The sequence below is a fragment of the Malaclemys terrapin genome, chromosome 1 (assembly GCF_027887155.1).
Source record: "Malaclemys terrapin pileata isolate rMalTer1 chromosome 1, rMalTer1.hap1, whole genome shotgun sequence".
In the NCBI taxonomy this organism is placed as follows: domain Eukaryota; kingdom Metazoa; phylum Chordata; order Testudines; family Emydidae; genus Malaclemys; species Malaclemys terrapin.
In genome coordinates this window covers 316,666,922-316,694,210 of record NC_071505.1, presented here as the reverse complement: position 1 = coordinate 316,694,210, position 27,289 = coordinate 316,666,922, and the positions used below count along the sequence as shown (strand labels likewise).

General features: G+C 41.3%; 1 protein-coding gene across 1 annotated transcript in view; it reads right to left on the bottom strand.

Moving 5' to 3' along the window:
• CWF19L2 (CWF19 like cell cycle control factor 2) overlaps positions 1–27,289 on the bottom strand; it is a 174,895-nt gene that overhangs the window by 136,714 nt on the left and 10,892 nt on the right. Inside the window, exons 2-4 of the mRNA XM_054015545.1 lie at positions 18,725–18,835; positions 9,152–9,271; positions 7,208–7,318 (exon numbers count right to left, since the gene is read on the bottom strand). Coding sequence (XP_053871520.1) covers positions 7,208–7,318; positions 9,152–9,271; positions 18,725–18,835 — 342 coding nt within the window. The remainder of the gene's footprint in view (positions 1–7,207; positions 7,319–9,151; positions 9,272–18,724; positions 18,836–27,289) is intronic.

Genomic DNA, 27,289 nt, shown 5'->3' with positions numbered 1-27,289 from the left:
ATATAGGAATGACAGAGAAGGTTGTGCTGGTGGGGGATTGGACTGGATGTGCAAGAAAGCATAGAATCAATTAAAGTAAAAAGCTTAAATGAATCAAACTGTACCAGAGAGAATCTCTATGGCTAGAAATTCCATGCTTTAACAATAAGAGTACAGCAATAGGACTACACTACCAACCACATGACCATAATGATGACAGTGATTGTGAAATGCTCAGGGAGACTGGAGAGACTACAAAGGATTTCAACTATCCTCATTAACTATCCTCATTAACATCTCACCTCAGGATAGGATGCAGAGATAATATTTCTAGACACATTAATGACTGCTTCTTGGAGCAGCTTGTCCTGGGGCCCACAAAGGGAGAAGCAATTCTTGATTTAGTCCTAAGTGGCGCACAGCCTCTGGTTCAAGAGGTGAATATAGCTGAATCACTCGGTAAAAGAAACCATAATGCAATTCAATTTCACATCCTTATAAGGGGGGAAATGTCAAAGAAACCCATCACAGTTGCATGCAACTTCTAAAAGGGGAACTACACACAAACAAGGAAGCTAGTTAAATGAAAATTAAAAGGAATAGTCATAAGGGTGAAATGTATGCAAACTGCATGAAGACTATTTAAAAACACCATAACAGAGGCTCAAGCTAAACCTATGTCCCAAATTAAAAAACAGCAAGAGGACCAAAAAATACCACCACTGCTAAACAGCAGAGTAAAAGAGGCAGTTAGAGGTAAAAAGGTTTCAGAGTAGCAGCCGTGTTAGTCTGTATCCGCAAAAAGAACAGGAGTACTTGTGGCACCTTAGAGACTAACAAATTTATTAGAGCATAAGCTTTCGTGGACTACAGCCCACTTCTTCGGATGCATCCGAAGAAGTGGGCTGTAATCCACGAAAGCTTATGCTCTAATAAATTTGTTAGTCTCTAAGGTGCCACAAATACTCCTGTTCTTTTAGAGGTAAAAAGGTATCCTTTAAAAATTGGAAGTCAAATCCTAGTGAGGAAAAAGGAGAGGACCGTAAAAAACTCTGGCAAGTATAGTGCAGAAGTAATAAGGCAGATCAAGAAAGAATCTGAAGAGCAACTAAATAAAGACACAAAAACTAACAGCAATTTTTTTTTAAGTACATCAGAAGCAGGAAGACCGCCAAGCAGTCACTTGCACACTGGATGATTGAGAAGCGAAAAGAGTATTCAAGGAAGATAAGGATGTTGCAGAGAAGCTAAATGAATTCTTTGCATCGGGCTTCACGGCAGAGGATGTGGGGCACATGCAGGGCCGTCCCTACCTATGGTGGTGCCCTACGCAGCCCAAGCACCTGCACCACCCCACGGGGGGAGCGGCCATTCCGCTGGGGGGCAGGCCCGGCCCCTCCGCGGGGGGGGTCTGCGCTTAAGGGCTGTAGGGCCGCGGGAGCAGGAGCTGTGAGGGGCAGCAGCAGGGCAGGGAGGCCCAGGGCAGTCTGGGGATTAGCAGGGGGCCTGTCGCCGGCAGCAGGAGTCGGGCCCGCCCCGCATTCACCGGTGGCAGCGGGAAGCAGAGTGACCCGGCCCCAGCCCACTCCACTCCCCCCCCCCAGCATCCAGCCCTGTCGCTTGGGGAGGGGGCTTGGAGGAAAGGGTCAGGCCTGCCCCCACACTCACCAGCGGCAAGAAGCGGAGCAACGCAGCTGGGAGCTGGTGGAGCAGGCTAGGGTTTGGTTACTCTGCTTCCCGCCGCCACCACTGATGAGTGCAGGGGCGGACGCAACCCCTTCTGCCAGCTCCACTACCCCTGCTAATCCCACGGGCCGCATCGCTCAGGGGAGGGGGCTTCGGGGAAGGGGTGGAATGGGGGTAGGGTGGGGGCAGAGCAGGGGCGGGAAGAGGTGGGGTGGGGCAGAGCAGGGACAGGAGCTTGGGGAAAGGGGTCGAATGGGGGCAGGGCAGGGACGGAGATGGGGGGTTGGCTTGTGGATGGGGCTGGCCGCTGGAGCCAGCGCCACATACACAGCATGCAGCTGCCTAGGGAACCATGAAACTTGGTGCCCCAAATTACGTGGTGCCCTACGCAGCTGCGTATTCTGCGTATGCCTGAGGTTGGCCCTGGGCACATTCCCACATCAGAACCATTCTTTTCAAGTGACAAATCTGAGGACCTGTCCCAGGTTGATATGTCCATAGAGGAGGTTATGGAACAAATTGATAAATTAAATAGTAAGAAGTGACCAGAACCAGATGGTATTCCCACAAGAGTTCTGAAAAAACTCAAATATAAACTACAGAACTATCAACTGTAGGATGTAATCAATTGCTGAAAGAAGCCTCTATACCAGATAACTGGAAGGTGGCTAACATAATGCCTATTTTTAAAAAGGGCCTCAGAGATGATCCTGGCTATTACAGGTCAGCGAGCCTAACTTCAGTGCCAGGCAAATTGATAGAAACTATAGTAAAGAACAAAATTATCAGATACAAACACCATTTTTTGGCAAAGCATCAACATGGCTTTTGTAAATGGAAATTATGCCTCAATCTATTAGAATTCTTTGAGGGAATCAACAAGCATGTGGCTAATGGTGATCCACTTGATACTGTGTACATGGATTTTCAAAAAGCCTTTAACAAGGTCCCTCACCAAAGGCGCTTAAGGAAACTAAGCAGTTACAAGATAAGAGAGAAGGTCTTCTCATGGATCAGTAACCGGTTAAAAGATAGGAAATAAAGGGTAGGAATAAATGGTCCGTTTTCACAGTAAAGAGAGGTAAATAGCAGGGTCACCCCATAGGATCTGTAGTGGGACCAGTGCTCCTCAACATAGAATTATAGAATCACAGAACTGGAAGGGACCTCGAGAGGTCATCTAGTCCAGTCCCCTGCACTCAAGGGAGGACTAAGTATTATCTAGACCATCCCTGACAGGTGATCATCTAACCTGCTCTTAAAAATCCCCAATGATGGATTCCACAACCTCCCTAGGCAATTTATTCCAGTGTTTAACCACTCTGACAGTTAGGAAGTTTTTCCTAACGTCCAACCTAAATCTCCCTTGCTGCAATTTAAGCCCATTGCTTCTTGTCCTATCCTCAGAGGTTAAGAACAACAATTTTTCTCCCTCCTCCTTGTAACAACCTTTTATGTACTTGTAAACTGTTATGTCCCCTCTCAGTCTTCTCTTCTCCAGACTAAACAACCCCATTTTTTTCAATCTTTCCTCATAGGTCATGTTTTCTAGACCTTTAATCGTTTTTGTTGCTCTTCTTTGAACTTTCTCCAATTTGTCCACATCGTTCCTGAAATGTGGTCCCCAGAACTGGACACAATATTCCAGTTGAGGCCTAATCAAGTAGAGCAGAAGAATTACTTCTCGTGTCTTGCTTACAATACTCCTGCTAATACATCCCAGAATGATGTTTGCTTTTTTTGCAACAGCGTTACACTGTTGACTCATATTTAGCTTGTGATCCACTCTGAGCCCCAGATCCCTTTCTGCAGTACTCCTTCCTAGGCAGTCATTTCCCATTTTCTATGTGTGCAACTGATTGTTCCTTCCTAAGTGGAGTACTTTGCATTTGTCCTTTTGAATTTCATCCTATTTACTTCAAACCATTTCTCCAGTTTGCCCAGATCATTTTGAATTTTAATCCTATCCTACAAAGCACTTGCAACCCCTCCCAGCTTGGTACCATCCACAAACTTTATAAGTGTACTCTCTGTGACATTATCTAAATCACTAATGAAGATATTAAACAGAACCAGACCCAGAATCAATGTGGGACCCCACTCGTTATGCCCTTCCAGCATGACTGTGAACCACTGATAACTACTCTCTGGGAACGATTTTCCAACCAGCTATGCACCTACCTTATAGTAGCTCCATCTAGGTTGCATTTCCCTAGTTTGTTTATGAGAAGGTCATGCGAGACAGTATCAAAAGCCTTACTAAAGTCAAGATATACCACATCTTCCACTTCCCCCCATCCACAAGGCTTGTTTACCCTGTCAAAGAAAGCTATCAGGTTGGTTTGACACCAATACTAACATATTCATAAATATTCTGGAAAAAGGAGTAAACAGTGAGATGGCAAAGTTTGCAGATGATACACAATTACTGGTTTGGACAACAAAGTTATATCCAAAGCTGACTGCAAATAGTACAAAGGGATCTCACAAGACTGGGTGACAAAATGGCAGGTGAAATTCAATGTTGATAAATGCAAAGTAATGCACATTGGAAAACATAATCCCAACTATAAATATAAAATGATGGGGTCTAAATGAGCTCTTATCATTCAAGAAAGCTCTTGGAAGTCACTGTGGATAGTTCCCTGAAAACATCCACTCAATGTGCAGCGGCACTCAAAAAATCTAGTAATGTTAGGAACCATTAGGAAAGGGATAGATACTAAGGCAGAAAACATCAAAATGCCACTATATAAATCCATGGTATGCCCACATCTTGAATACTGAATGCAGTTCTGGTCACCCCATATCATAAAAGATATTAGAATCGGAAAGGGTGCAGAGAAGGAATACAAAAATTATTAAGGTTATGAAACAGCTTCCACATGAGGAGAGATTAAAAAGATTGGGATTATTCATTTTAGAAGAAAGGATGACTGGGGAGGGGATGAATGATAGATGTCTATACAATCACAAATGTTGTGGAGAAAGTCAATAAGGAAGTATTATTTTCCCTTTTCATAACACAAGAACTAAAAGATCACCCAATGAAATTAATAAGCAGTAAATATAAGGAAGTACTACTTCACACAATGCACAGTCGACCTGTGGATCTCATTGCCAGAGGATGTTACGAAGGCCATAAGTATAACTGGGTTCAAAAAGAATTAGACAAGTTCGTGGAGGATAGGTCCAGCAATGGCTATTAGTCAAGATGGTCAAGAATGCAACCCTGCACTCTGGCTGTCCTTAAACCTCTGATGGCTGGAAGCTGGGACTAGATGATAGGGGATAGGTCACTCGATAATTGCCCTGTTCTGTTCATTCTCTTTGAAGCATCTGGTACTGGCCACGGTCGGAAGACAGGATACTGGGTTAGATGGTCTGGTCTGACCCACTAAGGCCATTCTTATGGTGTAAGTGATCCTCTCCAAAAAAGAAAAGGCTTGAAGAACTCAATGCTCATAGGGAGTACAAATGCCCATGAGCTACAAAGGGTTTGTTTCTGAACTTTTATCCTGCTATTTTCAGCAATCAGTAAAGGGCATTTCTCTGATTCAGAGAGTCTTTTTGTTTCCCTTGACCAGATGCACTTCATAAAGTCAGTCCCCTGGAAGCCAGAAGCATATTCAGAATTAACTTCACAGTGTAGAAAAGGCCATGAAACTTTTGACCATTTTTAGGTCATTAAAATGTGCTGGGGAAAATATGTATCTGTCCATTTGCCAATCCCGAAGGAGTCCACCAAGGGGAGGAAAAAAATCCTCAAATATCACACGTTAACTCCTCATATAAAGTGTAGAGTCTAATTGTGGACAGCCAAGTACCAGTCGCCCAATTCACAGAACAAATAGTGTTTGGATAAGAAAGAAATGACCCTGAAGCAAAAGCTATTGGTAGAAATCCAAAAACAGTTTTTTTTACAGCCTCCTCAGTTTAGACTGCATTCAACAATCTACACCTTAAAGCCAGAGGTAGTGTCATTCAGGAAAGTTCCTGTAAGTTTACCTATATTGCCTTTAGGCCTGACCTGTCAGAAAAGAGAAGGAGAATCCTGAAAAGCAGCAATGCTGAAAGAGACTTGGGGGCAACAATGAACAGTAATTATATAGGAGTTTGCAATTCAACGTGGCAGAAAAAAAATCAATGTAATTTTGGACAACAGACACAGGGACATCACATCACAAAGCAGGGGGTGTATGGCCCTAAGGTGACTGCACTTGGAGTAAAGCATTCAATTCCAGATCTTTGATCACCAGATACGTTGGAGGGAGATTAAGAGAAGCTTACTTATGAGACCATATATACAAGGGAAGCTACCTCTCTTTCTAACTGCACTTAGGTGTAAAAAAAAAAAAAGATGAAGGACATGGAGGATGCTACCCCAAAATTTTCCCTGTACAATGGGTTGACAGGATAAACAGAGACCTAGCCTAGTTTGCACACCCTCACCAAAAGAGGAGCACTTCTTTGTTTTCTCTCAGCATTCTTCAATTTGATGATCTTAAAGGACCCAGCCCTCTGCTGGTGTTACAATCATGGTATTACTAATAAAAACCTCTGGAAAGAAGGCTTAACTATACAGAGGGGAAAACTAGAGTAGGGAAAGTGCTGGAAGCAAGGAAACCAGCCTTACTGGTCCTTGGCTGTTCCAAAATTTACCCTCCTAAGATTATGTGGGCCTAGCACACACAAGTAATTCATGTGCCACATATGAAGTAATTCACATGTGTGCCAAATATAATTGGACTAGACTTGCTTTCAGGAGGACTAAACAACAGTTCAGCCTGAATCATTTCACTCTGCACTAGCTTAGTGCCATCATGGTCTCAGCTACCATAGTTAAAAGAGTCCTATTCTTACTGTCCTACAGTACGTCAGTGGCCTTTCAAAAATCCCGCAGAATCGCCTCTATCTAGGATCTACATTAGCATCATGGGATAGGTAACCAAAACTGAACTGAGAGGATTAAAACACACATCAACATAGCTAGAAAAGACACACTTAACAGTATGTGCTTAAACCAGTGCAATCACACTGCTTCAGTTAAGGACAGTTCAATTCTCCATATGACACATAATTTGTGAGGTGTAGAGGATAGCTAAGAATGTTGCAGGATCCCTGATGCAACCAGTCTTGCTGGTCAAACACTCTGCAGTTTCTTTAGTCACTATACCTCTTCAAGCACCATGTACTCAAAAAGTCATTGAAGATTGACTTGATCTATGCAGAGAAATTAACAGGGTTAGTCAAGATTTTAATTTGACCTTATTAAGAAAACCAGGCTAAATCACTACATACTTGGGCATATGATGCACAAAACTGATGCTAGGCAACATAATTGTAATACTTTGCTAGATGCTTAATAAAACAGGAAAAAATGCCCAATTAACAAAACCTAACATTTACCTAAATATATATAATATTTACATTTTAAGTAGCTATTGATCAAAGAATTTACAATGAACTATAGAGCAAATATAGCCACACTTTACACTAGGCCCAAATGATTTTACCTTTCCATAATTACCAGGCTACTCACCTGAACTGCAGGATTTTCTGTATCATCCGACTGCTCCTTCTTGACTTTCCAAGCCTTTTCTGTGCAAATTGACTGTGGTATAGTTGATTCAACCCATTCAACTGAAGAATCCTAAGAATAAGTGTTTGAGTAATTTAGAAAAATTGAAAAACACTGAATTTTACAGAATGACCAAACCTTAAACACTGTTATAAACTGAGGACACACTATTACTAAGAACATTTTACAAAGAAAATGCCATTTGATGTGATCTCATCAAAATAGCATGTTAGTCTCTCCCTATCCCACATCAACAGTTTATTAATATTGTATTGTCATGAAAAGAAAACACAATGGCCATTTGCCAGAAAGTTTAAACTATCCTGCTGATACTTTGAAACACACAAAAAATACTTACACGTAAAACTTCTAAATTAGTGACAAAATAAAATAAGAAATGTTTTATTAAGCTTTACTGGTGCAACATTCGCGTTTAAATTAAAAATGTAATAATTTATATCATCTCTTCACATTTTAATTGTATCTCATTCCCACCCAACCCCCATCCAATATATATATATACACATATATATATATATACACATATATATATATATATATATATATATATATATATATATATATATATATATATATATATATATATATATATATATACACACACACACACCTCTCTCTCTAAGAGGAAGAGAAGTTTTCTGGAGTGCTACAATTTTATACTCATAACAAACCGCTCTCTGCTGATCAGACATTCCCTGTTATTTATAGGAACCTGACATGAGAACAAAAGATTTTGTATCAAAGGTATCAGGGTCAGAAGGGTGCTGCATCTTGATGACTCTCTGATGTAATTTGCAGCTTTGGGTGCTTCCCACAGGAAACATGGGACCAATCTGTGGTTTTGGTTATTTCCCACAAGTCAGCAAGTCAAAAACACAGTTCACTTAGCTGTATGTTCCTGCAGAAAAACCTTGTCCTATTGAACCTTCCTATGCATCAGGAAGAAAGGGTAATCTTCAAGAAGACAACAATAAAGCTACCGTGCTTGCACACAAATGCTACATTTAAAACTGGGGACTTCAAAACACGTAGCAAATACTCAGAAAATCCAATCAGAACAAAACGAACAGGAGTACTTGTGGCACCTTAGAGACTAACAAATTTATTGTAGCATAAGCTTTCGTGGGCTACAGCTAAAGCTTATGCTACAATAAATTTGTTAGTCTCTAAGGCTAGGTCTACACTACGGGGGGGATGGGGAGGGGGGTCGACCTAAGATACGCAACTTCAGCTACGTGAATAGAGTAGCTGAAGTTGCATATTTTAGGTCGACTTACCTGGCTGTGAGGACGGTGGCGAGTCGACCGCTGCCACTCTGCCGTCAATTCCGCTTCCGCCTCTTGCCGCGGTGGATTTCCGGAGTCGACTGCAGAGCGATCAGGGATCGATTTTATCGCATCTTCACTAGACGCGATAAGTCGATCCCCAATAGATCGATTGCTACCCGCCGATCCGGCAGGTAGTGAAGACGTGCCCTAAGGTGTCACAAGTACTCCTGTTCTTTTTGCGGATACAGACTAACACGGCTACTACTCTGAAACCAATCAGAACAGAATTTCCTACTGGCCTGTTTACTCCACTTGATAAAAAAATGAAAAACAAGAGGGCCAGGAAGCAGTGCCATGATTTCCAAGCAAGTCTGTGACTGCTAAAAATAAAATGGGAGCCCACTGGCCTCTAACTGGAAGAGAGAGCATTACAGAAGCATTAAAGAAACAGAAAACAATTAATAAAATACCAGCAAGATATCATGTAGCACTGTCTTTAGGAAAAGGAAAATATGCCTCAATATTAGTGGCAACTTCTTTCCAAAAAGGCAGGTTAAAAGTGATTTGTTTGTTTTTAAACATTCTTTCAAGATAATATTTTAAGTTTATTACTTACTGAAGAGCTATCACTTGAATCATCATTTTTTTCAAATTTTTGGTTTTTACTTTTCTTCTTTTCTTTCTTAAGTTTTCTTGAGTGTTTATCTTTTTTCTTCTTTTTCTTCACAGAATGTTCCTATATAAGCAAACATTTATAAATGACATGAAAACAAATCACATAGAAAAAAAAGATAGACTATTAATCAAATTACATAGAAAAAAAAACTAGCTAATTCTAAACCATCAAAACTGTAACTGCATATCCTTATTACTATTTCTATTGTCCTCCATCAACCATTCCTTCTGACTGTTTCTTAGCACTTGTCTACACAGGATTTATTTAATATATTTTTCCGCTACATTGAAAAAGTACATCTATACACTTTGTTTATTATGACTTAAGCTATTTCTCTTAAGAACGTAAGAATGGCCATACTGGATCAGACCAAAGGTCCATCCAGCCCAGTATCCTGTCTACCGACAGTAGCCAAAGCCAGATGCCCCAGAGGGAGTGAACCTAACAGGGTAATGATCAAGTCATCTCTCTCCTGCCATCCATCTCCACCCTCTGACAAACAGAGACTAGGGACACCATTCCTTACCCATCCTGGCTAATAGCCATTAATGGACTTAACCACCATGAATTTATCTATTTCTCTTTTAAACCCTGTTATAGTCCTAGCTTTCACAACCTCCTCAGGCAAGGAGTTCCACAAGTTGACTGTGTGAAGTAGAACTTCCTTTTATTTAGTTTTAAACCTGCTGCCATTAATTTCATTTGGTGGCCCCTAGTTCTTATATTATGGGAACAAGTAAATAACTATTCCTTATTCACTTTCTCCATATCACTCATGATTTTATATACCTCTAACATATCCCCCCTTAGTCTCCTCTTTTCCAAGCTGAAAAGTCCTAGCCTCTTTAATCTCTCCTTATATAGGACCCATTCCAAACCCCTAATCATTTTAGTTGCCCTTCTCTGAACCTTTTCTAATGCGAGTATATCTTTTTTGAGATGAGGAGACCACATCTGTACGCAGTATTCAAGATGTGGGCGTACCATGGATTTATAGAAGGGCAATAAGATATTCTCCATCTTATTCTCTATCCCCTTTTTAATGATTCCTAACATTCTGTTTGCTTTTTTGACTGCCGCTGCACACTGCATGGACATCTTCAGAGAACTATCCACGATGACTCCAAGATCTTTTTCCTGATTAGTTGTAGCTAAATTAACCCCATCATATTGTATGTATAGTTGGGGTTATTTCCCAATGTGCATTACTTTACATTTATCCACATTAAATTTCAGTTGCCATTTTGTTGCCCAATCACTTAGTTTTGTGAGATTTTTTTTTAAGTTCTTCACAGTCTGCTTTGGTCTTAACTATCTTGAGCAGTTTAGTATCATCTGCAAACTTTGCCACCTCACTTTTTACCCCTTTCTCTAGATCATTTCTGAATAAGTTGAATAGAATTGGTCCTAGGACTGACCCTTGGGGAACACCACTAGTTACCCCTCTCCATTCTGAGAATTTACCATTTATTCCTACCCTTTGTTCCCTGTCTTTTAACCAGTTCTCAATCCAGGAAAGGATCTTCCCTCTTATCCCATGACAACTTAATTTACATAAGAACCTTTGGTGAGGGACCTTGTCAAAGGCTTTCTGGAAACGTAAGTACACTATGTCCACTGGATCCCCCTTGTCCACATGTTTGTTGACCCTTTCAAAGAACTCTAATAGATTAGTAAGACATGATTTCCCTTTACAGAAACCATGTTGACTTTTGCCCAACAACTGATGTTCTTCTATGTGTCTGACAATTTTATTCTTTACGATTGTTTCAACTAATTTGCCCGGTATTGACGTCAGACTTACCGGTCTGTAATTGCCAGGATCACCTCTAGAGCCCTTTTTAAATATTGGCATTACATTAGCTATCTTCCAGTCACTGGGTACAGAAGCTGATTTAAAGGACAGGTTACAAACCAAAGTTAGTAGTTCCGCAATTTCACATTTGAGTTCTTTCAGAACTCTTGGGTGAGTGCCAGCTGGTCCCCGTGACTTGTTAGTGTTAAGTTTATCAATTAATTCCAAAACCTCCTCTAGTGACATCAATCTGTGACAATTCCTCAGATTTGTCACCTATAAAAGCCGGCTCAGGTTTGGGAATCTCCCTAACATCCTCAGCCATGAAGACTGAAGCAAAGAATTAATTTAGTTTCTCCGCAATGACTTTATCGTCTTTAAGTGCTCCTTTTGTATCTCAATCGTCTAGGGGCCCCACCGGTTGTTTAGCAGACTTCCTGCTTCTGATGTACTTAAACATTTTGTCATTACCTTTTGAGTTTTTGGCTAGCTGTTCTTCAAACTCCTTTTTGGCTTTTCTTATTACATTTTTACACTTAATTTGGCAGTGATTATGTTCCTTTCTATTTACCTCACTAGGATTTGACTTCCACTTTTTAAAAGATGCCTTTTTATCTCCCACTGCTTCTTTTACATGGTTGTTAAGCCACAGTGGCTCTTTTTTAGTTCTTTTACTGTGTTTCTTAATTTGAGGTATACATTTAAGTTGGGCCTCTATTATGGTGTCTTTGAAAAGTTTCCATGCAACTTGCAGGGATTTCACTCTAATCACTACCTTTTAATTTCTGTTTAACTAACCCCCTCATTTTTGCATAGTTCCCCTTTCTGAAGTTAAATGGCACAGTGTTGGGCTGTTGAGGTGTTCTTCCCACCACAGGAATGTTAAAAGTTATTATATTATGGTCACTATTTCCAAGCGGTCCTGTTATAGTTACCTCTTGGAGCAGATCCTGCGCTCCACTCAGGACTAAATTGTGAATTGTCTCTTTTCTTGTGGGTTCTTGTACCAGTTGCTCCAAGAAGCAGTCATTTAAAGTATCAAGAAATTTTATCTCTGCATTTCATCCTGAGGTGACATGTTCCCAGTCAATATGAGGATAATTGAACTCCCCCACTATTATTGAGTTCTTAATTTTGATAGCCTCTCTAATCTCCCTTAGCATTTCATCGTCACTATCACTGTCCTGGTCAGGTGGTCGATAACAGATCCCTTATGTTATATCCTTATTAGAGCATTGAAATTACTATCCATAGAGATTCTACAGGTCTGCACTTTTTTTAAATAGTTGCACAGTATTCTGGACAGGTATCCCATGGTGCAATCTTCCACTGCCAGGCTCCATACACACGGAGATTTTTCTCGCAGCTCATTATAGGATGCCTTCCAGAACATACTGGAATTCTTGGATTTGGGGTCAAAGAAATCAAATCCCATGATTCCTCTCCTGGCATCCCATCATTCATCTGCATTTTGCATGCCAGCACCATTTTTCAAACTGCTGCCAGGTAACATGGAGAAAACACTGCCGAGTGTCATGATCCTGACCTGGCCTGAGCTGATTGTGATTAACACAAACAAGCTTCTCCACATGTTCTGGCAGTCATGAGGCCAGCTGGCTTTGGTTGGTTTGGGAGATAGCCATGGTGATGCCATGGCAATGCAGGAAGAGTACGAAATCAAGCAGTTACTTCTGCAGGACTCTTTCTTGGAGCGGCTTCACTCAATGCAATGCTGCTTCTGGGTTCAGCAAACTAGCACAGGCTGGTGGGAAAGAACAGTGATGCCGACCTGGGATGACCAGCAGTGAGGGCAGAACTTCAGGACAACGAAGGCCACTTCCCTAAAAATCTGTTGAGCTCACACTGAAACTGCAGTGATGGAATACCAAAATGAGTGCTCCCCTCAGCGTGGACAAGCACAAGGCCATCGCCATCTGAAAGCCACCTCCCCCAGTTACTACTGGTCAGTGGTTAAACAGTTTGGTGTTGGTAGATCAGCTGTCGGGCTGTTCTCGTGGAGGTGTGCACTGCTATTGATAGGGTGTTGTTGGGCTAGTTCATAAAGCTTGGCAATACATAGAAGGTATTTCATGGATTTACCTGAGTGCCTCTACAACTGGTCAAGGAAACGGGTAGGGATGCATTGTTCAGTATAGTGGATGGAAAATTAATGTACTGTAACCCAGGAAATGAATGAAATTTTTTGTATAAACATTTTATTATGAATAGATTATATTGGGGGAAACTGAATTTCATTGAAATTTCCCAGCCAAGTTTTTCATAATAAAAACCTTTATTGAGTCAATGTAACAGTGCTAACTTAAAACCAATGGAACTATGATGACAGAACACACAAAGTGCTGAATCTTCAGATCTGAACCAATGGGCTCACAAGTGTGTAAGAGTGAAAATTGTTACCCTTATTCTGAGGTATGGAGTGTTGTGCTATCTTGATGCAAAGGAAAGATAGGAAGAATAGTAAGAGGCCAATATGGCTTCATCAAGAGCTTTTTAATTACCTGAAAATCAAAAAGGAATCCTACAAAAAGTAGAAATATTGGCAAACTGCTAAGTACAAAACAATAGCACAAGCAGGTAGGGACAAAGTCTGAGAGGCTAAAGCATAAAATGAGTTACAGCTAGCAAGGGACATAAAAAGGCAGAAAGAAGAGGTTCTATAAAGACATTTATCTTGATTTTACTAAGGCTTTCGACACAGTCCCACATGACAATCTCATAAGCAACTTAGGGAAATGCTGTCTAGATGAAATTACTATAAAGTGGGTGCACAACTGGTTGAAAGACCACACTCAAAGAGTTATCAATAGTTCACTGTCTAACTGGGAGAACGTATCTAGCGAGGTCCTGCAGTGGGTCTGTCCTGGATCCGGTACTATTCAATATTTCTTGGATGAAAGAGTGGAGAGTATGCTTATAAAATTTGCAGATGAAACCTAGGTGGAAGGAGTTGCAAGCATTGTGAAGGACATGGTTAGACTTCAAAATGGCCTTGATAAATTGGAGAATTGGTCTGAAATCAACAAGATTAAATTCAATCAAGATAAGTGTAAAATACTACACTTAGAAAGGAAACATCAAAAGCACAACTACAAAATGGAGAATAACTGGCTAGGTCAGTGGTTCTCAACCAGGGGTATGCGTATCCCTGGGTGTACGCAGAGATCATCCAGAAGACATATAAGTCATCTAGGTATTCGCCTAGTTTTACAACAGGCTACATAAAAAGCACTAGTTAAGTCAGTACAAACTACAATTTCATACAATGACTTGTTTTCTACTGCTCTATATACTATAAGCTGAAATGTAAGTACAATATTTATAGTCCAATCGTTTTATTTTATAATTATATGAGAAAAATGAGAAAGTAAGCAATTTTTCAGTAATAGTGTGCTGTGACTTCTGTTTTTATGTCTCATTTTGTAAGCAAGTTTTTAAGTGAGGTGAAACTTGGAATTCGCGAGACAAATCAGACTCCTGAAAGGTGTACAGTAGTCTGGAAAGGTTGAGAACCACTGGAGTAAGCAGTAAGACTGCTGAAAAAGCTCTGGGGTTATAGTGAATTATAAAGTAAATATGAGTCAACAATGTGATATAGTTGTGAAAAAGATGACTATTCTGGGTCTTATTAACAGGAGTGTTGTATATAAGACACGGGAGGTAATTGTCCCACTCTACTCAGAACTGGTGAGGCCTCAGCTGGAGTAGTGTGTCCAGTTCTGGGTGCCACACTTTAGGAAAGATGTGGAGAGAACAAAAAAGGATAAAAGGTTTAGAAAACCTGACTTGAGAAAAAGTTTAAAGAACTGGACATGTTTAGTCTTGAGAAAAGACAGCTGAAGGGGGGAGCTGATTTATCTTCAAATGTATTAAGGGCTGTTATAAAGAGAACAGTGATCACTTGTTCTCCATGTCCACTGCAGGCAGGACAAGTAGTAATGGTCTTAATCTGAAGCAAAGAGATTTAGGTTAGATATTAGGAAAAACTTTCTAACTATAATAGTAATTAAATACTAGAATAGGTTACACAAAGAGTTTGTGAAATCCCCGTCATAGGAGATTTTTAATAACGAGTTAAACACACACCTGTGAATGATGATCTAGGTATACTTGGTCCTGCTCAGCACAGAGGGAGGGACTAGATTACTCTTCCAGGTCCCTTCCAGCCCTACATTTCTATGTTTCTACAATTTCTATGTATTTTGAAATACAGGTCTGTCGCATCTTAGGCACATTTAACATGTGCGATTTCAGCCTTACGTGGTCGGCAAAAACAAAAACAAAAACCCAACAAAGAGAAAAATAACAATTTAAATACAGTTTCTGTAGTGCAGGCGATTCCGCCCGCCATTACACTCAATGTAATTTTGACTATACGGGATTTTCGCTTTAGGCGCTGACTGCGGAACGTAACCCCAGCGTAAGATGAGACAGACCTGTATCTCTGTAGCCTAATTTTGACAATTTACCTCACAAAACATAAAGTAGCTAAAAGTGATCAAACTGAAAGGCAAAGTACTTTTTCTATTGCTTCCTCTCTTTCTCTCTCTGCCATTACAATAAACATACCTGCCATGCAATATGTTTGATTTTTAACCTCAGCACTGCTGCCATCTCAAGTGTGGGAGTGGCAGCAGTCACAAGGAGGAAATGGGATAGTGAAGTGGCACAGTAAGCCTGATAAGAAGGCAGAACATTTGGTCAATGGTTGTGGGATTTGATACTTCAGGGAAATAAACCCTTTAGAGCCTAAAGTCTCCATTGCAGACGTAATCCTGAGCACACTACGAGGGGTGGGGGAGAAGCTGAGCAGTCAGTGAGAGGCTCTGCCCAGCCATCACCCAGAACTAAGTTGTCTAAACCAGCACCGCTTCCCGCAGCTCCCATTGGCCGGGAACGGCAAACCGCAGCCACTGGGAGCTGCAGGCGGCCATGCCTGCGGATGGTCAATGTAAACAAACTGTCTCGCGGCCCATCAGCGGATTACCCTGACAGGCCGCAGGTTGCCCACTACTGGTCCACACAAACCTTAACCTGAAAAAAAGCTCATTTCAGAAATAAGCTATTTCATTTCCATAGTGGATTAATTAATGTGTGAAAAGACACCAGATAATTTAAAAAAAACTTGTGTATGGACACAAGGCAGTTTATCTTGAAATAACTTAATATTCTAAAATAAACCTTTCCCATGTAGACAAGGCCTTTTACACACACCTGTTCAGTCTTGCCAAACACAAGACAAATAAATCTTCTACTAAGGACTTGTCTATACAGTGTGTCAGTCCAAATCAGTTACAGTGTAAATTCTAATGAGCACCAGCACACTGCATGCTAACTGGCCCATGTGGATCTGACTGGAGCACGCTAAAAGTTCCCTACTATGCATTAACATAGTCCCATTTCAAACAGTATTAACTATATTAACACACACTAGGGAACTTTTAGTGCATGCCAGTAGAGTCTACACAGCCAGTTAGTGAGTGACATGCTAATACGCATTAGAATTTATACCCCAACTGGTGTGGACTAACAAACTGTATAGACAAACCCTCACTGTTTACAGCACCCAGCAGAGTGGGGCCCAAAATACTAATGGGCCTCTCCAGATACTATATTAACAATGATTAACTCAGAGAGAACATAAGTGAGAGGCTCCATATCCCATTACTAGATTCACAGATTCCAAGGCCAGAAAGGATCACTGATCATCTAATCTACCTTCTCTATAAAACAGGCCATAGAACTTCCCCCAGAATAATTCCTGTTTGAACTAAGGCATATCTTCTAGAAAAACTTCCAATTTTAATTTTAAAATTGTCAATGATGGAGAATCCACCACAACCTTTGGTAAATTGTTCCAGCAGTTAATTACCATCATCACTGTTAAAAATGTATGCCTTATTTCCTGTCTGAATTTGTGTAGCTTCAGCTTCCAGCCATTGGATCTTGTGTTACCTTTGTCTGCTAGACTGAAGACCCCGTTGTGACAATGCCCCCCCACAAGGCTTTATGGAAATATGCTTATGAATGTATATATGACATAACCAGAATATGTTTTATGCTACATATGCCATGTAACATATCTCTGTAAAGGTTATGATCTATGGAATCTATTAATCCTATTTATGTGCATGTACCATTTTTGTATTTGAAGTTATTAATATTGGCTGTGTACTGGCTTGATTTTTAAGTAGCCTTTGTAAAGCATTTGGTCAGCTTCTTAAGAAAGGAATGTGCAAATTAAGTGCCCAATCAAGAAGTACTTAAGGGTCAATGGATCTTGGAAGGCTCCAATCCACATAAGAAATCTACATGAGGACGTTCAAGGTAGCAGGTAAGCAATGGCTGCTGCCTGTAAAAACTGAGTCATGCATGGACATGTGACTTTCCCACATGACTCCAAAACTCCATCTTGGAGCTGGACTTTGCCTAGGAGAGAGGAGGGGGTCTCCACCCACAAGAGAAACGCTATTTTAGCTGGTGGGAGACTCCTCCATTTTGTCTTCAGTTGGCTAAAGAAATAGCCTCTCCACCCCCAAGGATACCTGAAAGAAACTGGAACAAAGGACAGTAATTACAGGGAGTGCGAGTGATTGCTGGACCCAGACTAGAAGGAGACTAGTCTGTAAAAGGAAGCTTACTGGAATTCCTCTAAGGGTGAGGTTTTTATCTGTACTCAGTTTTCTTACCGTATTAGACTCAGACTTGTGTGTTTTATTTTATTTTACTTGGTAACTCACTTTGTTCTGTCTGCTATTAATTGGAACCACTTAAATCCTACTTTCTGTATTTAAAAAAAATCACTTTTTACTTATTAATTAACCCAGAGTATGTATTAATACGGGGGGGGAGGGGGAACAGCGGTGCATATCTCTCTATCAGTGTTATAGAGGGCGAACAATTTATGAGTTTACCCTATATAAGGGTAAAATGGATTTATTTGGGGTTTGGACCCCATTGGGAGTTGGGCATCTGAGTGTTAAAGACAGGAACACTTCTTAAGTTGCTTTCAGTTAAGTCTGCAGCTTTGGGGCACGTACTTCAGACCCTAAGTCTGTGTTGGAGCAGACTTTATGGAAATGGCATGTCTGGCTCAACAAGACGGGGTGCTGGAGTCATAAGCTGGCAGGGAAAGCAGGGGCAGAAGTAGTTTTGGCACATCAGTTGGCAGTTCCCAAGGGGGTTTCTGTGATCCAACCCGTCACACCTGTTATCAAATATTTGTTCCCCATGTAGACTGTGATCATGTCACCCCTTAACCTTCTCTTGGATAAACTAAACAGATTGAGCTCCTTGAGACTATCATTATAAGGCCTGTTTTTAATCCTTTGATGATTCTCATGGCTCTTCTCTAAATCCTCTCCAATTTATCAACAAATTATTTTCCTTTTCAAATGTCTAAAAATTAAACCTCGTTGTTGTATAGCCCACTAAGAACTCCAGGTGACTTATGTCTCTGCTGCCATTTTTACATGGTAGAAATTAGATGTAAAGCTCATCTAAAGCAATACTTCTACTTTTGTACAATCAAAACAAAGGAATTCTGATATATATTTCCATTTAGTTTTTACCAAGGTTGCTTTTGAGGTTTGTGGCATTCAAAGATTATTTTCTACATCATTTTAAGTAACTGAATCTTTCAGTTTGCTTCAAGATAATGGAAAGCTAGCCTGAAATTCAATGATTTACTGCTCCATCACCTTTTCGAGCTCTTCCACACGTTGGTTCACATCAGGAAGCATCCATGTATCCTCACCTCGCAGCCGCTTGAGTTCTTTGCGTCTCTCGTCCTTCTCGTAATCAGCTTTGGCCTAATATGAAAAAGAGGGAAAAGAAACAAATGGATTCTGGAGGTGTGGATGGAAATGATGATGCTGAAGCTCTCAGGTTGCAATCTGTCTGGATTTGAACCAAGTGGTCCCACTTCTGAGAACAATTTCACTTAATTTTGAGGATAGCATTACAAAATATTGATCGATGATATACTAATGGTAAATGCAACTAAAGACTACCCTATACCTAGTACCATTTCCAATGTGCTATAGCTTTGCAGTTCTGCCAGCACTAATGCCAACCTATTTACACAAATAATAGAGCTACACTAACTTGTTTTCCCTCTGAAAATGTTTCTATTACCAACCTCCATTAATTTTCCCATGTGTTATAATGATTGATCTGACTTTCTGACTTTCTATTCTTACTTATCTCATCTTTCAAAGGCCCCAGCGAGTAGTTTTGGGCAATTGCTCTTCTATTCCAAAGGATGGCTCATGTGGGAATTAGTTTAAAGAGATGGAGCTGCTGAGAGAGAATTCTCAATGGTGGGCCCTCAGCTTTGGAATTTACTTCCATCAGGTCCAAAATAGATCTGTTGAACTGTAGGACACACTGCAAAACTCCCCCTTTTTAGCCCAGGCTTTTGGGAAGCAGAGGGCTATTATTAATGGCTGGAGTGGGTTTTTCTCCTTCTTGGTTTTTGAAAGGTTGCTGGGTTTACTTTTGTTTTTTATTCTGGAGATTTTAACATATGGCAAATGTACCAGTAACTCTAAAGAGATTTTTTTGAATTATATAAATTTAAATTAATAAATTAGTAGCTAATTAAATCATTGAGCCCTCTCCTACATTTGGCTCATTTTAAATAAAAGCAAAAGGTCCAATTCATTTTAGAAGTGCAAATGTTCCTTAAACATATTCAAGGTATAATTAAGATGAATCACAGATGCATCCGAAGAAGTGGGATGTAGCCCGCGAAAGCTTATGCTCAAATAAATTTGTTAGTCTCTAAGGTGCCACAAGTACTCCTGTTCTTTTTGCAGATACAGACTAACACGGCTGCTACTCTAAAACCTTCCATTTTAAAAAGTTTCTAACCCTTGTGGTTGCAGATAAAAGCTTGAAAATGTGACCCAAATGCACCAAAAAGGTGCAAAAAACAGAAGGCAAACATTACCAAAAATTCATATTTAAAAAAAAACCCAGAAAGCCAATTTCGTGATTTTTGAACACTTGGGGTTGGCAATACTGGAAATGACAAAAATAATTAGAAATTAACTAAGAAAGTTAAAGGAAATAGAACCAAAGTGTATGTCTGTGCCCAACTCAGTCACCAAAGCAGATAATCCACAGGAGAGAAATTTTGCACCCTTATTTTCTTGAACAACTCTCTTCCACAACCCAGGAAGTGAATATCATAATTCTGCAGTAAACACTAAATCATTCTGGATATGTGGATGCCTACAATCTTGAAATCTCTGGCACAAACTTTGATAATTATGAATTACAGTCCTCAAAAATTACAATTTTAAAACTTTCCTAGAATCAAAGTGGCAAACAATTTGAGCACTGTCAAGACAGTATTTTAGGGCTTTAACAACTTCTTCTCAGAAGGCTTAGAACAAAATCAGGGCAAAACAGGAGCCATTCACAAGATTCAGAGAAACATGGGTGAGTTTCTATGGCCTATGTTTATATATATATATATATATATGTCAGATTAATTGATCATTAAGATGAGAAATTTCATGCAAAAAATGTTATTAGTAAAATTACTATAATTTATTCTATGTTACATTATTACAAACTTGCCTGTGCGTTTACTAAATTTTAAAAGATACAATTACTTTCATACACCTGATGTTTGAAGAATATAACTCATATACTTACATTTTTAGTTATTGATCTAATAAAATAAAACGTCAAGCTAAAGAAATTCCAAGGAAGTCTCTGCTTTCTGTCAACCAGTAACACTGGCTGCTGGTTACTTCTGGCAGCAGGCAGTACTGCACCCATGCTCCCAACCCACCAACCACAGTGATGAAGAACCATTATGCTATCCTGGCAAGTGGGGATGAGGAATCGCCCCCAAAGATGGAAGAGGAAAAGCTCTGTACCGCCAACGCTGGGAGGATCACAGCCACCACCACCCCAAGAGGAAACATAGTGTAGTAGTGGTTAGTGACTCCCTTCTGAAGAGGACAGAGGCACCCATCTGTCAGCCTGACATGGCATCCCAGGAGGTATGCTGCCTGCCAGGGTTGTGTGTCCAAGACATTACAGAGGGACTGTCGAGGATCATCCAAGCCCTCTGACTACTACCCCATGCTACTCATCCATGTTGGCATTAATGATACTGTGAGGTATGACCCAGAGCAGATCAGAAATGACGACAGGGCTCTGGGAGTAAAGGTGAAAGAGTTGGGGGTGCAGCTGGTGTTCTCTTCAATCCTTCTGATCAAAGGTAGGAGCTCAGGCAGAGACAGATGCATCCTGGAGGTGAATGCATGGCTGTGCAGATGGTATCACTAGGAGGAACTTCAACTTGTTTGACCATGGGATGCTGTTCCAGGAAGAAGGACTGCTGAAAAGAGATGGATGGATACAGACTGGCTAACCTAGTAAGGAGGGCTTTAAATTAGGTTTGACGGGGGTCACAAGATAAAAGCTCACAGTTAAGTCAAAATCATGGAGCCCTGGGAGAGAGGGTTGGAATCTGGAGCTTGGGCCATTATAGCAGAGACAAGAGAGAGACAAGAGGGAACACAGAGGGGATATCAAATCAGTATCTTAGATCAATGGTTCTCAAAGCTGGTCTGCCGCTTGTTCAGGGAAAGCCCCTAGTGGGCCGGGCCAGTTTGTTTACCTGCCGCGTCCGCAGGTTCAGCAGATCACGTCTCCCATTGGCTGCGGTTCACCGCTCCAGGCCAATGGGGGCTGCGGGAAGCGGTGCCGGCCGAGGGATGTGCTGGCTGCCCTTCCCGCAGCCTCCAGTGGCCTGGAGCGGCGAACCGCAGCCAGTGTGAGCCGCGACTGGCCGAACCTGTGGACGCGGCAGGTAAACTAACCAGCCCGGCCCATCAGGGGCTTTCCCTGAACAAGCAGCGGACCAGCTTTGAGAACCACTGTCTTAGATGTCTGTATACTAATGCAAGAAGTATGAGCAATAAACAGGAAGAAATAGAAATACTAGCGAATAAACACAAATATGAGTTGGCATCACAGAAACTGGGTTGGATAACGCACATGACTGGAATATTGGTATAGAAGGGTACAGGTTGCTCAGGAAGGACAGGCAGGGAAAAAAGGGAGGATGTGTTGTATATCAAAGATGTATACAGTTGGACTGAGGTTGAGAAGGAAATAGGAGACAGAACTGTTGAAAGTTTCTGGGTAAAGGGGTAAAAAACAAGGGTGATGTCATGGTAGGGGTCTGCTACAGACCATCTAACCAAAAAGAATAGGTGGATGAGGCTTTTTTTTTTTTCCCCAAAAACTAACAAAAATTATCATAACTATGTTGTCTTGACATGTGCAGTCCCCTAAGGCAAGAAAAAAAAATGTGGCTAAAATAGTTAGTCACATCCCTGAATTAGCATTAAGATGGACAATTATTAAGATAAGGCTCCTACCATTTCCTGTCCTTTTGGCTGTAATTTTTTAAAGAGAGAACATGGGTGAGATAATATGTTCTATTGGACCAACTTCTGTTGGTGGAAGAGATGATGAGGTTTTGAGATTTACAGAGCTCCATAGACCAGGACACACCAACTCAAAGTAGCACCAGACTCTGCCAGAACAACAGATGCAAAACCTGAAGACATATCTCCACTGCTATGATGATCAATACACCAATGGGACAAATAAGCTAGAGATCAACTTGCTGATTGCTTGCCTCTACAGTGGAGAAATACTGTCTTGCCTGATTCAGACTGTGTTAAAAAAAAAAAAAAGTGTGCTCACTGTCTACTCCATCTTCCTTTTGGTCAAAAATGGCACACTGCTACAGCAACAGATCACTTTCACGCCCTTTTGGCAGAATATCTGCATCCACCACTGGAGAATTAGGAATATTCCCTTCCCACTGAACCTCCACACACATCATGAGGAGTGGCCATCTGCTTTCAACTAAGGAGGACTTGTTATAAAGGTCTTTGCGATTGATAATATTCCTTAACTGACCAAGTAAACAACACTGGAAGACATAAAACTGTCTCCCTTACTCTTCAAATAGCTAATCACAGCTCTTTTTAGGGGTGTAAGGTGAAAGAGAGAGATTCTGGTGTGACACTATGCCCCATATTCTTCAGAGATATTGTTATGATATGATTATGGCGTAACTATGATATATTTTATGCAAGATAGGTCATGTGAGATATCATTGAAAAGGTTATGATTTACTGAATATGATTATCCTGCTTGTATGCATGTATCATATTTATATCTGAAGTTAGAAATATTGTCTATGCATCTATTACAGATGTGTTTACTCCTGGGGTATGCCCACTAGACAGAATGCAATCAGTCTAGGTGGCTGGCTGGGAAGGGCCATTAGGGAGAACAATAGGTCTTAGAACAGGGGTGGGAAAACTATGGCCCACGGGCCAATTCCAGCCTGCCAGCTGCTTTAATCTGGCCCTCGAGCTCGCGCTGGGGAGCGAGGGCTGGGGCTTGCCCTGCTCCAGCCAGGGAGCAGGGTCGGGGGCCGCTCCACACGGCTTCTGAAAGCAGCAACGTGTCCCCCCTCCGGCTCCTATGCATAGGGACAGCCCAAGGGGCCTTGCTCCACACGCTGTGCCCACCCTAAGCACCACCCCCACAGCTCCCATTAGCCGGGAACCGTGGCCGGAGCAGCGCTTGTGGACAGAGCAGGACACAGCAGAGCCACCTGGCTGCAACGCCACGTAGAAGCTGGAGGGGGGACATGCCACTGCTTCCGGGAGCCTCTTGAGGTAAGCGCCGCCCCGAGCTGGCACCCCTGAGCCACCACCACCCCTTGCGCCGCTACCCCGTTCCCCCTCCTGCCCTCCGAACCCCTTGGTCCCAGCCCGGAGCACCCCAAACCGCTCATCCTCAGCCCCACCCAGAGCCCTCATCCCTCCTCCCGCACACCACCACCCCGCCCCAGCCCGAAGCCCCCTCCCGCACCCTGACTCCTCATTTCTCACCCCACCCCAGAGCCCGCACCCCCTCCTGCACCCCAACCCCAATTTCATGAGGATTCATGGCCCACCGTACAATTTCTATACCCAGATGTGACCCTCAGGCCAAAAAGTTTGCCAACCCCGTCTTAGAAGATGCTAATCTCCCACCAGGGAGCCTTTCTGAGGACAGTACAAACAGCCTCTGAGTTATAGTTGAGGCAGCCCTACAAAGACATGTGACCAAGTCACCTGGTACTCAATTCCATCATAGAATACTAGTATTTTTCCACTGTCCAGACATGGGAATCAAACAGGGAGACAAAGGGTTCCCGACATATGCAAAAGCTATTTAAGGCAGGGGAGTGACATCATCATGGCTCTTCTTCACTGACTCCTCGCCCAAAGGATATGCTTGGAAACACCTCAGAAACAAGGCCTGAACTGGGGCAGAAGGGATGAACCCAGGCTAGAGGGATTTCTAGCCTGTGAAAGGTATATCTGACATTTTAAGCTGCAAGCAAGTGCAGCTTGCCCTCAAGGATATCTGCAAACTGCCTAAATCAACAATTAGGGTGAGAATTTGCTGCTCATATCCAATGTCTTTAGTATATTAGACTTGGATTGCGTTTCTGTTTTATTTCCTAGGCAATCTGCTTTGATCCGTTTGCTATCCCTTATAATCACTTAAAATCTACCTTTTCTAGTTAATAAACTTGTTTTTGTTTTGTCTAAAACCAGTGCGTGGGAATCATAACTCTGGGTAGAAAGCTGTTGCATATCTTCCTCCACGTTGAGGGAGGGGGCGAATTTCATGAGCTTATGCTGTACAGTTCCCTGTGCAGTTCAAGATGGTATAATTTTGGGTTTACCCTTCAAAGGAGGGTGTGCATTTGAGTAACTGGGCAGTTCCTTCGCTGAGCTTTCCCAGGCAGAACTGATGTCAGCATCTGTGTGAAGCTGTAGCTGGGTGTGTCCAAACTGTATGTGTGCTGGAAGGGGCTTGCGGGCCTGTCACAGCAGGACAGTGAAAACAGAACCTGGGCTGGTGGGTCAGGCAGGCTCAGTAGTAGCAGAGTTCCAGGCTGCATCCCAAGGGGGAGGAAGGGAACCCGTCACACCTAGATATCAAGTATCAGGGGGTAGCCGTGTTAGTCTGTATCCACAAAAACAACAAGGAGTCCGGTGGCACCTTAAAGACTTAACAGATTTATTTGGGCATAAGCTTTTGTGGGTAAAAAACCTCACTTGGCACAGAATTCCCCCTAGAAGTAACACTTGTAAGAGTCACTCTGGACTGTAGAAGAGCTTCAATATTTCTTTTTTTAGAAGCACTTCTCTTTGTGTTTAAGAAAGCAGTGCAACTGGCAAGATTTCAACTGATAGGAATAGCCCCGTTTTTCTTGAAAAATGGCTGCCTTCTTTGGCCTTAGTGTTCTAAAGACCGCACCTCTGGCTTCTTCAACCTTAGCTGAATTTTGTGTGCATTCCATTTCGGATAAATGCAGTGTGTTTTTTGCATCTCCTGTAAGCCATTGGAGTCTTCAGTGTCATTCATTGTTTAAAAAAAATATCAAGCAATATTTCACACTTCCTAATGGACAGTGGATTCTATAATGCCATATTAAGATTAAAGTTCAATGCTACAGTAGATATTTTAGGATTGTCACTATAAAACTGACACATTTTTAAACTGACATGGGAAAATTGCCTTTCAGAACTTCTTTTTAATAAAACAGAAAGTTTTACAGGCTGTTACATCAGAAACTCAACCTTCTCCATTTCACCTTTTACGAATTATTTAAACACAACCATAGATAATGCTAACAAGCTTCAAACTTAGCAACTATTTATTCTTCCCTTGGTCTATTTCCCACATTCTGACATTTTCACCAGCTATATTTATCACCTGTGAACAACTACTTCTAAATTTTAGTTTATTTTTACCATTGAGACAATTTATGAATATATGAAATTTCAAGGGCACAAAGGATCAACATAGATTGCACACATTCATAATCAAGAAATATACTGAGTATATAAACCAGAAGACTTTCACCACTGTTAAAAATCAAGTACTGATTTATCATTGGCTATTTCTTTCTAAACATTAGTGCACCAGTGGAGATGTCCACTTTTACACCAAACGGCCAATTTCCATCAAAAATACAAAATAAGAAACACTGTAATTGAAATATTTCAACAGAAAACATATATGTGGCTTGAAAAAATCTAGATTCCTACTGTCTTCTCCTTAGACATTATTATGGAGTAAACATGTCTATAGAATATTTAAAGAGATCTAGTTTATATAATTTAAGTGAGCTTTCAAAAAGCTTTAGACAAAATCCCTCAACTAGAGGCTATTTAGAAAACAAATCCATCACGTGGTGACATGTGTATGATGTATTAGGAACTGGTTGCTTTCATCAAAGGCTCCCAAGGAAATCAAGCAGCAAAGCTATGGCCGGTCACTTTCATTTCTCCCTTCTTCAAGCTACTTTAAAAAAAAAGTATGTTTCACTTTTTTACTTATATTTCACTTCTCTCTATCCCACCCTCTGCCTCCTCTTTAACCTATTTCCTATCATTTCTAGCACGTCCGCATTCTTTTTCCTTTCCCCTTTATTGTTTGCTTTCCTCCACTCTTCTCCTTTGTTCTGTATTCCTGATTCCTATTCTGCTGTTAATCACCCTCTACAATTGCTCCATCTATTCCTCTGATTTACATCTCAACTTCACCTACACCTTTCTTCTCTCTTTATCTGGGTCCACCCACTGCTTACTCATTTCCAGTAGGTTTTTCCACACACCCTTCCCTTGGTCTCTTCACCCAAGAAAGTGAAGAATTCCATTCCCTCTTTCTAATTCTCCCTGGTGCTGCCCCAATTTCTTACCTCTTTTCACAGTGGCAGGGTCTCTGACCTCCTCCCACCCCCAAAAAGCAGTATTTATCACCTCTCATCCTTATTACTTCCCCAAAACAGGAACCTTTCCACCTCCCTCATACAAACCAGCCTTTTCCCTGCTTCTCATCCCCCACTATGACAGGAAATCTGCCCTAAGCTGCCAGTTCCCCCAGCCAAGAGCTACCTCAATGCAGGAAGGAGCAGACACCGGTTAACACAGCTTCATTTAGATGAAAGGGTTAGCAATGGTCCAGGAACATTATGAATAGGCAAATACATATGAATATAAAACATACTTTACGTAATAAAAATACTATTTTGTTCAGACAATAAAAATCTATTTAAACATTCATCAAGTGAAATGAAGTTAAGATTACACACATCCTTCACAACAGATTGATCTTAACTTTGGCAAAAATGTCTGGACTAGAAATGCATA